The 13,940-nt window shown below is 45.4% G+C and overlaps 1 protein-coding gene across 1 annotated transcript in view; it reads right to left on the bottom strand.

The window, feature by feature from the left end:
- Positions 1-13,613, bottom strand: part of Clmp (CXADR like membrane protein) — a 97,356-nt gene extending 83,743 nt beyond the window's left edge. Inside the window, exon 1 of the mRNA XM_027930597.2 lies at positions 13,208-13,613. Within this exon, the coding sequence (XP_027786398.2) occupies positions 13,208-13,235 (28 nt within the window). The 5' untranslated portion in view covers positions 13,236-13,613. The remainder of the gene's footprint in view (positions 1-13,207) is intronic.
- Positions 13,614-13,940: the final 327 nt, after the last annotated feature.

A 13,940-nucleotide genomic window follows, 5' to 3' on the forward strand; every position in this document is an offset into this window, starting at 1 on the left:
TGACCTTGAATTTGTGATCCTCCTGCCTCAGCCTCCCAAATTGCATGTGCCACCACACCCAGCCAGGTACACATATTCTTTCTCCACTGTTAGCTAAAGAATATTCCAATTTATTGCCCACCTTTCCCCCAAAAGTCTCATTTCCATTATTTCCTGTTCTAAACATTTTAGCATGAAATCTCTTCTATCTGACATCATTCACTATTTTCTTTTTCCTTTGTCAATCTCCGACCAGACTGTTAATGAGCAGGGTCTTGGGGCATGTATGACTCCATCTCCACTCACAAGAACAAACACAACGAGTTGCTCCTTAACTGAAATTCTTATTTTCTTATAAGATCCACCTACAACCAAGCCCTTTGAGATCCTGGGGAAAATAACATGAATGGAAGAAATTGCTTTAAAACCAGATCTACATCTGAGACATCTCCCCATTTTATGAGTAAAGTGATGGCTTGGTTTCAGGGAGGGATTAATATTAGCCCAGAAATCAGTTTGGTCTGAAACAGCTCTAACTGAATGGATGAACACATTCGTCTCCTGCCCTGCCTGTCTTTCTCTCCCCTGGGCTGCCCTTCTTTCTAGCTCCCTACTGAGCATGTGACTTGGAATAGAGAGAGTCAACAAATGTGGGTTATGCTTCTTTTAGTTCAAGGCCACACTGCAATCCCAGAAATACAAATGACTTTCCCACCTTGCTTTGTGCCTTTCATATTAACATCGGATAGGCAGGTTTAAGAGAAAAAAAAAAAAAAAAAGATGAACAGAAGATAATGCACTGAGCCCATTTAAAAGAATTGAACAACTGCTTTCACCCAAATTTCCTGCAAGATAAGTCAAGGTCTAGAGAAGTCAATGAAGCACCTGAGGACTCTACCAGCCCCTTCCGCACCTGGAGCACTGACTGGATTACTTCTGTTCACATCCAAGATAGGCAACCACCATGGGCAAGAACAGGCAGGACGTCACTGATAGCTTGTTTGCAAAGCCAGGTTAGATTCTTGTGATGGGGAACCAGGCAACAAAGGGAACACATGTGGGTTTGGAATATCTTGGATAAACTGATTATTTTGTCAAGAGCTACCGAGGGTCTGCTGTTTGTCAAGTATGGCTCCTATTATACGCATTACCCTTTTGGCTTTTATTTCACATCTCTGAGCCCTGGGGCCCCAAGAACACAGCCTGCTACTGTCCTGGCATATGCTGTGGCTTATCTGCTATCACTGTGACATTCTAGATGGTTCCTAATCAAGGGACATAGCCAGGGAACCAGGAAATTGCAACACCTTCCTAAGAACGTCATTGTTGGAAGGAGATGGGCATCTGGAATACTAAACAGAAGATGGTGGGACAGAAGATCTTAACCATTGCTCACTCATGTTTACACAATGCTGAATCACCTACCACCCTTCCCCTATTATGGTTTTGATATGAGGTGTCCCCCAAAAGTGCGTGTGTTATTACAGGAATGTTCAGAGATGAAATGAGTGGATAGCAAGAGCTGCAACCTAATCAGTTCAGTTTGAATGGATTGACTGGGTGGAAACTGTAGGTAGGTGGGTCCTGGCTGGAAGAGGTGTGTCACTGGGGGCATGCCCTGGAAGGGTGCATCCCCCCACCCCCCATCCCGCGTCCTGTCCCGTGGTCTCTTCCTCCCTTCTTTCTTTGCTTCTTGGCTGCCACAAGGGGAGCAGCTTCTCTACACTTTGGGCCCAGAGCAATGGACTTGGCCATATATAGACTGAGGCCTCTGGAACTGTGAGCACCAAATAAACTTTCCCTCCTATAAGTTGTTCTTATCTTGTATTTTGGTCACAGTGATGAAAAAGTTAACTAATTCAATTGAACAGGAGACCCTAACCCCTTTCCACTATTTACAGACCTAAGTCTTTTGTAGCATTGCATGGCATCCACAATTACAGAAAATTCTGTCCTAGTTTAGTTAATTCAGGTGTGAACTTCCAATTCCCTAACTCTTGTTGAAGATGCTTTAAGTCCTGCTCTAGAGCTTCTCAAATACTATGTATGTGTGTGCATTTGTATGTGTCTTTTTAAATAACTTCATGAGGATCTTGCTCTGAAGGCAGATTTGGGTTCAGGGTTTTGAAAAGTTCTGAGAATCTGCATTTTTATAAAGTTCCCCAGTAAAACCAGAGGCTAGTGTGAAGATCACACTTGAGGTGGCGAGATAATACTAAGGTGACTTACCAGATGATTTTTTCAAAACTGTTCAGGTTTCAGCCCTAAAGATCCTGTATTTCACATCCTCAGAAACCCCATTCCTGGGCAAATTAGGATGGCTGCTCACTGTACCTACGGTCATTGCCATTATCTACTGGCAATTGTCTTTCAAAGAAAGCTCCCTGAATGTCCACTTAATGGGTAGGGGTGGAGAGAAAAAAAATTGAAGAGGGGAACCAGCACAGAAGTCCTGCTGAAAGCTATGGGATGCATAATCTACTTACAACAGGGTTCATGGTCATTTAGAGCAAGGGGAAAAGAAGTGATTTGGGAACTAGAAGACCTAGCTTCTAGTTTTGATTTGACTCACTGAGGTACACCAGAACAATTGCTTAACCTCTCTGAACCTTATTTGCAAAACAATCTGACAATATCTGCCTCACAACACTGCCATGCAGATTAGATGAGCTAACATACATGTAAGCACTAAACCTGGAGATCCTATGTTTTAAGTCCCAGCTAAATTTTCTGTGATCATTGCCTGACTTGTATTTTTTCTGCTTACTCTGCCTCTGTAATAGCCTGGTAGGGTTGGTAATAAACAAGGTGAACCCATCAAGGCAGAAGAGAAGCAGGAAAAGAGAAGGAAGAGTGTCTTAAGCTCCATGCAGGAGGAAAGGGGCCCCTGAATTGGCTCAGGGCCCACACATGATTCTTTAGTCATTCACCTCGGAGGACCTAAGAGGGCCAGAGCAGGAGTCAGTCCACATTGCTGGGTTGATCTGGTATTCCCTTCTGCAATCCCAGGAGAAGACTGAGAACTCCAAATGGCATTGTAATGTCACCTATGCTATTCAAAAGTTTTGAACAAGCCACGTGTGGTGGCGCATGCCTGTAATCCCAATGGGTCAGGAGGCTGAGGAAGGAGGATGGCAAATTAAAAGCTAGCCTTAGCCACTTAGTTGGGCCTTCTCTCAAAATAAAAAGGGCTGAGGATATGGCTCAGTGGGCTAAGCACCTCTGGGTTAAATCTCCAGTCTCCCCTCCCCGCCCCCAAAAAAGGTGTGAACAAGCAGCTCTGGGAGTACAGAGTTCTCAGCCTGGAGAGTCAGCGAATCCAGAAATGAAGATATGGTGATATTGAGTTTTTGAACCCCTGTTCTTAAAGGATGGGAGGAAGGGCAGAAGATGTAACAAGGCCCAGGGGAATAGAAGGACCATAGTGAGGAGGTCTTTGTGAGCCAGGTGTGGGACTTGAGGCAAAGCACCTCTGTAAACTTGGGGCCACTTGGCAGTCTAGTCTTTCAGGGGTAGATCTCCTGCAAAAGTTATGGGGGGGGGGGGTGGGTGCATCAGGAGAAGAAACAGAAAGGAAAGACAGTACTGAGGGTTATCTGTATAGAGCTCTCTCTCCCTCTCTCCTTTGGTGTTAGACTGAGAACAGGCCATTTTGGGTCTGGAGAGGGAAGGAGCAGGAGGAAGGTCAGGCTACCATGGCAGTATGTGGAATAGAGTCACCTGGATTCCTCGAGGCCTGGGAAGCTGCAGGGCTCTAGGAAGAGGGTGTAAGAAGCAGTGGAGATGAAAGGGGGTTGCAGAGAGGTGGCCTCATTTCCAGACCTTCCTCCAAGGAGGACAGAGGGGGCAGAACCTGCTGCACTTAGTTACAGGCTGTAGTGAGTGGGGGAGGAAACTCCCTCAGAGGGAAGTGAATGGGGACAAAACCTCAGCTGAAAACCCAGACTTCACCTGCCTGGCCCGAGGATACATTTGGAGCAAGACTTCTGGGCCTGCAGGAATCTGGGACACCAGTTCAGCCCTCTCTCATCAGGAGAAAAATCACACTTTGCTGCTCAGGTGAGCAGAAAAGAACAGATTTTTCTTCTCACCTTGAAGTTTGCCTTTCCTTCTGAATTTAAAAAGGAAATGTAATTCAACACATCTTGAATTTGGGTGTTGGGCTCTTCAGAGTCTAATTTTGGTCAGGACATGACTGCTTGAGATCATAGGAATCTATAGTTCCTTGGAAGGCGTCCCTGAGTGGCCTCCTGCTGTGTATCAGCGAGTCATGTGCCATGTTAAGAAGACTCAGTCAACAATAGATCAAATACATTAAGGTGGTCCCACAAGATTAGATCTAGTGGCGCCATAGCCACCTTGGTTGTGTAAGTACACTTTAATTTTGTATAGGGACAGAATCGCCTGGTAACAATTTCTTAGAACAGATCCTGTTAGGTTTTGAATCTGAATGTCCCCCAAATTTGTGTGTTGAAGGCTTGGTCTCCAGTGAAGCAATATTCAGAGGGAGGGCTTTGGGGAAGTGAGTGGATCATGAGGGCTCAGACCTCATCAATGGAATCATCTCTTGATACCTGAAGAGAGTACTAGGAGGAGGTAGAAACTGGAGGCAGGTAGGGCCTCCTTGGAGGAAGTAGGTCACTGGGGACGTTCCTGGAAGGGTTTATCTTCTCCCCTTTCTCTCCCTCTCACTCTCTCTTCTTCTTGGCATCCATGAGCTGAGCAACTTTTCTCTTCCACACGCTTCTACCATGATGTTCTGCCTCACCTCAGGCCCAAAGCAAGGGAGTGGCTGAGTGTGGACTAAGACCTCTGAAACTGCTGGCCAAAATCTTTCCCCCCCAAGTTATTTGTGTCAGGTGTTTTGTTCATGGTGACTAAAACTAACACATATCCCTATTATTAAGCTTCATGTAACTGTGCCTGTTACCTTTGCTATCTTTTCATTTCTGACTTCCCGGCTCCATGTTTACTTTACAGAAAGTAAACTGAGCTCAAATTTACCATTTTGTTATATCAAGCTGTACAGCCCAGGACAAAATACCTAACCTCAGTTTTCTGACCTGTAAAGTAAGAATAATACCAACCTCATTGATCATTGTAATTACTTGTATGAGAATCCCTAGCATGATGCCTAGTATATAGTAAATGCTCAATAAAACTATCTGCCACTGAAAGCAAAAATGAAACAAGCAGTTATTTGCCCAAGCTGGGGCAGTCCACATTGGCACAGGTATTAGAGAGCATGTGGTAGAGAAGGCACAGCTTGAGAAAAGACTTATATGCTGTGATGTTGCTTCAGCGACCTGCAGACAGCATGCTAAGCAGCATAGGAAGGGCATCTCTTGCCCAGGGATAAATAAAACAAAAAGTTACTCTCCTGGAGCAGTTGCAGACAGATGGGGCACAGATGGGGTCTATGAGTCCCTTGGGGTCCTGGAGCAAGGCAATATTACCCAAAGGACACCAGGAACTTGCCTGCAGGGCAGAGGAGCAGCCATGGCCAGAACACTGAAGACTGGCCCCATGACCCAAATCAGCTGTCTTCCAGCAGGTTCCACAAATACCCCTGGGCTGACCCTCCCCCCAGCAAAGACAGTCACGATAACAATAGATGTTCGCTGTTCATTATGTACCAAGTAGGGGGCTGAAATTCTTTACATGCATTAGCTTCATTTAATTTTCTCTCACATATGCGCACACTATGACATTGTTACTGTCGAGAAAAAATAAGGTTAGGGAGGTGAAGTAATCTGCTCAAGGTCATGCAATTATGCAGCACCCCAGACAGGCTTCAAGCCAGGGTCTGGGGACTCCAATGGCCAGCTCTTATAGCAGTTGCTCCATGGCTGGTCCACATGGGAAGCTTTATGCTCCATCCCCCTGCTCTTCCCTTGAAGAGTGATTGGAAATAATTGGAACTGTCATTGGAAGTAATGAGAAGTGACAGAGTTTGGGTTAGAAGGCTTATTGCTCCAAGTCTGAACGATCCCCACAAACCCAGGCCTAAATTTAAACAGTGAAGTCACAAAGCAATTTCCCTCTCAGGGATTGGATCCCCACCCCCAACACCATCCAGAAAAGAAATAAGAATGTCAGGGGCTGAGTCTCTTTTCCTGATAATGAAAATTCCTCCCTGACTTGATCCTATTCTCTTTCCACATGGAGGAATACCATACAGACCCTGGGTGAACAGACCCCGGGTGAACAGACTGCCCTTATTAAGAGCTTCAAATTCACTGATAGAATAATTCTTTCTTTTTCTTTTTAGCCTCCCATGAGGGAAGAGGCAATAGTGGTAGCTATGTAGCTGGCAGGTTGTGATGAAGAATGACACCATAACTTTGAAGAGGCAAGGTCTTGGGGAGATTCAATCCCTCCAGGAAGTACCTGGCCAAATGCCAAGGACACACGCTGATTAATGCATCCTTTTCCATGCTGATGGGGTGATCCATCACCCCCAACCCCTGCTTATTTAGCACCAACCTCACTCACATGAAAGTGCGGTGAGGAATATGAAAAGATCAGACATAGACCCTGAAGACCACAGAAGAAGAAATACCGGACCTTCACAGATGGCATGCAAATAAGTTGCCTCCTCCTTGAACTCCTAGAAATTTTGGTGCTTTCCTACATGATCTCTCTGTCCTTTCTGTAATTTCATGTTTATGACTGTCTCCCCACTGGGTGAATTCTTAGGGGACAGAAATTGTTATTGGAGTCTCAGAGCCTAGCTTAGGATCTGAAGACTGCAAGGCTCATCCCTAATTTTTTTAATTTTTTTTGATACTGGGCATTTTTGGGGGGTACTGGGGATTTGGGGGGTGTCCAGGAGCACTTTACCACTGAGCCACATCCCCAACCCTTTTTATTCTCTATTTTGAGATAGGGTTTTGCTAAGTTTCTTAGGGCCTTGATAACTTAATGAGGCTGACCTTGAACTTGGCAATTCAGCTGCTTCAACCTCTGGAATCAATAGGACTACAGTTGTGAGACACCATGCCTGGCCCTTCTGTAATTATCTTGAGAGGGAGTGAGTATGAATGCAGTCAGAAATGGCAGGGTAAGATGCGAGTGCTAAAGAACACTACAGGGAACAGGGTACAAGGTGCATTCTTATAATCCCAGTGACCTGGGAGAGGCTAAGGCAGGAGGATCACAAGTCTGAGACCAGTCTGGGCAAGTTACTGAGACCTTGTCTCAAAATAAAGCAAATAAAAATATGGGCTGGAAATGCAGCTCAGGGTAGAGGTCCCCTGCGTTCAGTTCCCAGGACCACACCACAAAAGAACAAAGAGGATAAAGGGGGAACAGCGAATTCCCTGAAAAAGAATGATCTCAGGAAAGGGTGCTGCACAAACACCAGGTTGGTTTAGCTTGGTTTTCCCTGCTCTGCAGTCCCTCTGCCTTCCTCCTCTTCCCTCCTTTTCTGGCCTCTCTCCTTGTTTCCCCTCCCCCTGCCCATAGCCTTCCTCTTCTGTCTACTCCAGTTTTCTGACCCAGTCTTTCAAGACCTCCTCTGCTGCTTCTCTTTAGAAAAACTTCCAATATTCCACACTGATTGGGGAGCTATTCTGAAGAGAGTGCTCATTTTCTCCTCTCAGTATGGGCGCAAAGGAAACAGCTTTCTTCCCTGCCTTCTCTTGAAACAAAGCAGTTTTCAGTCTTATCACCAGCAGACTTTGGCTGAGATTGCACACACAGCCATTGAACTGACTGCCACTCACAAAATCAAGGTCTGATGTCAGCATTCTTCCCCATGTGGGTCTGCAGGGTGCCAAAGGAAATACACTTTTATTTTCCCAGAATCCAGACATTTAGGAGCTCGGATAACCAGTACTGTGGTGGGGAGTGGGGCAGGGGAAAAGGGTGAGTGGTAGAATCTGCATTCTTTCTTTAGGAAACAAGGAAATCAGAACTGCAGAAAATAGGAATTTTACTAGAAAAAGCAACATACAAGCAAGTCCTACCCCTCCCTAAGGCTTCACCATCCACAGCCTCAAGATCATGGCTAAGAAGGGAGACTGCATCAGACCCCAGAGCAGGGCACTCTATATAGTAAGCTCAAGGACTACAAGAGGGCTCCAACTAAGTAGAAGGGACTAGTAATCCACACATGATATATGACTAGTGACTCAGTTATAAACAAGTCATTAAATCAAACAAACTACTTATGAAAAATTTGAATGAACCTGGGAAGGGAATGGGTGATAATAAATGTTCCAATAGAATTTCCCACTTTGGGATGTATGGTTTAGCACCCCATTGTTGTGGCCAGACACTATCTTCTTGGCCACACAGCCATGATTTCAGAATAATAGCATCTCTCCTGGTAAGTGGAAGGTACATGGTGTTTGGAATCCAAAGTCCTGGCTTGATGTCCCAGCTCACTTGTTTACTAACAGCGTTTTCCTAAAAAGCTTATTTTACTTCTTTAAGCCTCATTTTATTTATTTGTAAAATGCAGTAGTAATAATGACATTTACTCTCAGAGAACAATTGGAGGGAGAGATAAGTTTGGCTAATGTACTTAAGAAACTGCTTCACCATTACAAATATTAGAAATTAAATACATCATCAAAATACTCCTGCTCTAAATGCTCTCCTCTCAGGGTATAACAATGAGCTAATAATAATAATATGCAACTCATATTTCAAACCCCAAGCGCAGATTCAAATCCATGCAAGGAATCCATTAAGCTATATGTTTAATAGGTACACATTATTATATGCAAATTGTGCCTTAAAAATAGAAGAAAATGCTTAATGCTTGCAAATTGTTTCACACAATACTCTTTACACTGAAGTCTCTCCTGGGTGTCTATTCTTATTGGAGTTTTGTAGGTAATGGCCTAGGATGAGGTCCTTTGTATTTCAGTTTCTGAATTTCCTGGGCAGGGAGATCTGGTCATTACCCTGACCTCGAATGATGTTCCCTGGTTCACAGAGCCACAGCACAGTTGCAGGATGGAGGTCATGACTGTTTTCTTTGTATTGGCTCATTGGCTCTTCTGGGTGCATAATCATATGCCACATATTGCTATGAGCAGACAGTAACTGAAAAAAATCAAGCATGGCAGTACCCAGGTCTTCCTGATCACAACCACATCTTAACCAGCTAGCACAATCTTAGAATTCAAAACCTCACAATTTGAGGTAGTGGAATATGAGCTAACCTTAGGCTAATATCCTCATTGCACACAGGAGGAAACTGAGGGTGGTATGATTTGTCCAGGATAACCCAGAAAAATCATAAAGGTTGAAGCCACTGATTTCCGGTCCCACTCCTTGTATGCACACACCAACATCTTTGGAACTTAGGATATTGATTCCTTTCTCCTAAATGCACCAGACATTAAACATGACACTGCACAAAGTTTCCAGGATTTCCAGTTATGATAGTTAAATTGAAATGTTACGACATCTGCCCTATTTTTCAACCAATTTCTCAACATAAAAACCATGCCAATTATTCAGCATTTAGCTCATTTAACTGAAGCACTGAAGAGTGACTGTGATCTTGAAGTTTAACTACATGAGCTGAAAAGGAAGGAGAGACATTTTTCTGTTTCAAGAACATGGGATAGGGACACATCACAGAAATAGGGTTCCAGTCCTGACCCTTCTACTAAGCTAGCTGTAAAACCTTAGCCAAGTCTCTTTAAACTTAGGTTCCAAGGAAGGATATCAAAAGGTTAATCAGCCCCTAGAAATTATTGGCAAAATTTGATGCATGTGCAACTTTGATAAGAAGTGGTTTTTGTGGTTTTCATCAGATTTTCAGAAGGGTCTCGGACTCAAAATTTCATGAGCTATTGATTTAGACATTCTCTTAGCTTTTTTCCAATTTTGAAAATCTGTGACTCTAACTTAAAAAAAAAGTATGTCTAGTTCATCATTAAGTACCTTCATGAAATCCACTCGTATGTATACAAGACAAAAATAGGATGAGACAAGATATGAGCCTACTGGGGGAAAAAAAAAAAAAAAAAAAAAATATATATATATATATATATATATATATATATATATATATATATATATATATATATATAAAATATCTCATTATTATGCCCATCATCATGACCTATCCCAGTGGCCTATACTTTCAAGTCTTCCTTGAGCTCATTTTCTGGGAAACCAAACTCTTTCCCCATCCTCTCAGACTGAAATATTTGCACTCAATATTAAAAGCAATGGGCACTACCAAGTGTTTATGAGAAGGGAGAAAGATCATGGTTATAGAAATTTTGAATTCCAGATCCATGTACCCCACCCTCATTTTACCAACAAAGGAGTCAGAACAAGCACCCAGGGAGCTTGCCAGACTCCCAAGTCCAAGTCCTTTGCATTCTACCAGCTACTTCATAAGGTAGCAGTGTACAGGATGGAGGAGAGAGGTCAGGTAGGTCACAAATGTAGCATGGAATTATGATGTCCAGGAAAGTTAAGGTGGAATCATGAGGACCCTAACAACAGGGGAGGGTTGGGGTGGTATTTGAAGGGGTTGGGGTCCCCCTTCCTATTCCGCAGGGTTCAGAGCACTACTTGTTCATTCACTACTTGTTCATTCACATCATTTGACTTCACTTATTGGCTGGTCCAGAAGTTAAAGAATCAACTGGCCCATCCTTAATGAGACCCTGGACTCTCTCAGCCTTCTTAATTCCTCTGCTGTATTGTGCATTTTCTAGGAAAAGAAAAGCCTGAAATCAAGCCAGCCATAATCAGAAGCAGCCCCAGAACTGTCCCTTTAAAGGCCCAGAGATGATTTTAAGATTCAGGCAATTCTGTGGATTTTCTTTTTGGCTTTTCTAAAGAGTCCTCAAGCATATCAGGGTTCAAAACATCTTTGTAATCAGGGGCTAATCCAGTCAGCAGAACTGCTTCCCCTGGGGGCTCATGATTCCTGCAGAGATGTCAACTGGGGAGGGGTTCCCTCAGTGTTGTTCCACTCTGATGTCTGTCTCTTCCTTGAACAGTTTAATCAACTCAGAGTCCAGATGTCATGAGTTCAAGGATACCTGACAAAGTCCTACATGTAGCAAAAGATTAATAGTAGATGTGAACAATGAAAATCCAGTTGTGCATAATTCTAAGTCACAAGTCCTCTTTTCTCTTATACCCAGACCTTAGTTGTGAAATTTTATAAAGGTAGACCCAAGGGCTGGGGATATAGCTTGATGGTATAACAGTTGCACAAGGCCCTGAGTTATATCGCCAGTGCATCAAAACTCTCTCTTACACGCACGCGCGCGCGCACACACACACACACACACACACACATACAGGACAGACCCAAGACAGAAATCAGAGAGATAACTTTAATGATGAAGGCAGGGTTGTATTTTCTCACCAGAGGAATGATTGTGCACAGTAGGCACTCAATAAACAAGGGCTGGTGAATTATGACATCTTTTGACCCATATCTTGCTCAGATCCTCCTTTCTCCTGAACTAAAGCTGATCATCACAGGTGTTCACAACCAGGTACAACAGCAGATGGCAACTGATCATAAGGACCAGTCACTTTTCACTTCCACCGTTAACTGTACTTGACCTACCTGCAAATCCCATCTCTGCTAACTATGAGCTCATGGCCTTGAGCAAGTTATCTGACCTCTTTACACCTTGATTTCTTCATCAGTAAAATGAGGTTAATCACAAAGGGTAGCCAATAGAGTTGGTATAAAGAATAAAGGAGTTAACAAAATAGTACATATAAAGTGCTCAGTATAACAAGAACCTAATAAGAGGACTCCAATGTTTGAGTCTACTAAACATCTGGTAATTGAGAACTCAGTGGTGAAGGAGACAAGGTGCCATCCAGCTGGGTCAGATGTGCAAAAGGGCATATGTTGCAAAACTTAGCCAAAGGCATTTCCCATCCTATTTGAGTTTAGGTTAGCCCACCTCTTCCGTTCCACTAGCTTGGGTGATTACCAGTCTGAGTGTGGCCTACAGTTTGTAAAGTTCCAAAGAAAGAGAGAGCTCTGGCCACCTATCCCAAGCTGGCTCTTTAGTGCCTCTTCACTTTTGTTTGCTGTTTCTTCTAGACATCAGCTTCCCTCCATCACCTACTGTTGTAGGTTTTCAGGGCTAAAAGAGCCTTAGGAACAATCTCATTTTGTTTCACAGCTAAGGAAACGAAACCCTGAATAATGAGTAAGCTGGCAGAGATCTTCCAGCTAGTCATTTCAAACTGGGGACTAGTTCTGCTAGTGCTTCCCTCAGTGTTTGTCTGGTGTCCTGAGCAGGACCATCAGCCATCCTCCACCACCCCAGTGGGCTCTTTGATTTTTGAATTCCTGGTAACTTTGGGTCCTTTCTCCAGGTGGACCCCAAGCTTGCTTTCATGGTACGCTGTGAATTTTCTTTAGTTCTCTCTGCTGCCTCCCCTGTCCTGACCACTCACATAGTCTCATTCCCCTTCTCAAACCTCGGGCTGCTCATTCCCTGCGGGGTCCTGTCCTGCAAACCCGCCTCTCCCTCTCCAGCCTAGGTAAGTCAACCTACTTTAGGATGTCTGAGGCCACAAAGGGACACCTAGGAGGGCTCTTCTCTCTCCAGAGCATGTTTTAAGAAAAAGTGGTGCTCGCTCTGTTTCCATTCGTTTTAAGTCTTCATCCCCTTCCCTTCGCTCGGTCCCCGCTATCCTGTTCTGCTTCCCTATCTTCCCCGTTCCCCTTTTCCTTCCTCTACGCGTCGCCTTTAGTGCTTGCACCTTCTCATGGTCCTTGCGCTCTTTCCCCTTTTCCTTCTCTCCTTTCCTGCCCAGTCTCTTCCCCTCTCTCTTCCTCTTACCCTACAACACATCTGTTTCTAATCTGAGCTCTCAGAGGCGCCTGTTTGAAACAAAAAAGCTCCCCCCACCCTCAGGAACCTGGCACAAAAATTCCTGGATGAACCTTCCCTCCCCCAATTCTCCTGAAACCAAATACCTCCCTAAGAAGGACCCTCCACATTAAATGGTTCACGGCCAAACTCGACTAGGAAATGCCCCCCAACCCCCAGCCAGCTCAAGGGCCCAGATGTGTGAGACATTTTCGATGGCCGACTGGGCGGTCCTCCGCTGCCAGATGCGCTCCTGCGTGGCGGGTAGGCAGGGACCCAGTGGTCCGCGCACTCAAGGGCTACGGGGAACCACGGTGCAGAAGGCGAGTCTTCCCGGACGCTGGACTGTGTTTGCCCCGAGCCATCCAAACTCCCGCCCTCCCCGAGGCACTCACCTAGCAAGAGGAGCGGGAGGAGGGACATCCCGATTCTCGGACGCGGGCACTTCCCCGCTCAGCGGCTGCCTGGTTGCTGGGCGGCTGGGCGCAGCCGACAGACCTTTGGATAGCTGGGCGCGGCGCTTCGGGGTGCGCGCTGGGGGCTGCAGCCATGTGCGGGCGCAGCAGCCCTCCCCACGCCTTGTGTCCCCAAGCCCCTCTCCCGGGTCCCCGCGCCTTGCGCTCCCAGGCACCGTGGGGCTTCCAGCGCTCGCCCCACTAGCTCGCACTCGGACCTGAGCCCGGAGTAGGGTCGGGGGAAAGAAGGCGAGTAGGAAAGGCACTACTGCTTCAAGGAACACTTTTCCCTGTTTGGAAAGAAAAACGAGTGGAGAAAGAGGAGGAAAAAAAATTGAGCTGGAACCACATGGTTGCCTCCTACCGCAGCCCCTCCCTCCTGGCTCCCTCCCTTCCTCCCTCCCTCCTTCTCCGCGTTTGGGGTTAGCTGTGGGGGCTGCTCGGCGGGGGAGAGGCTAGAGTTGGTCCGGGCGGGGATCTATCTCGGAGTCTGGAGGGAAGGACGCGGGGGAACTGGGGTCGGTCCGGAGGCGGTTTGGTTGCTGGAGGCGCTGGGTGTTGGGTAATTGATTCTGTGTAGGAGAGAAACAGTAACACTTCGGCCAAGAGCCGTAGGGTGAGGCCTTGTTAATTCAATTCTCTTTCTGTTCTCTCCATTTCTCTCTTGCATCTC

The sequence above is a fragment of the Marmota flaviventris genome, chromosome 9, assembly GCF_047511675.1.
Source record: "Marmota flaviventris isolate mMarFla1 chromosome 9, mMarFla1.hap1, whole genome shotgun sequence".
Lineage (NCBI taxonomy): Eukaryota > Metazoa > Chordata > Mammalia > Rodentia > Sciuridae > Marmota > Marmota flaviventris.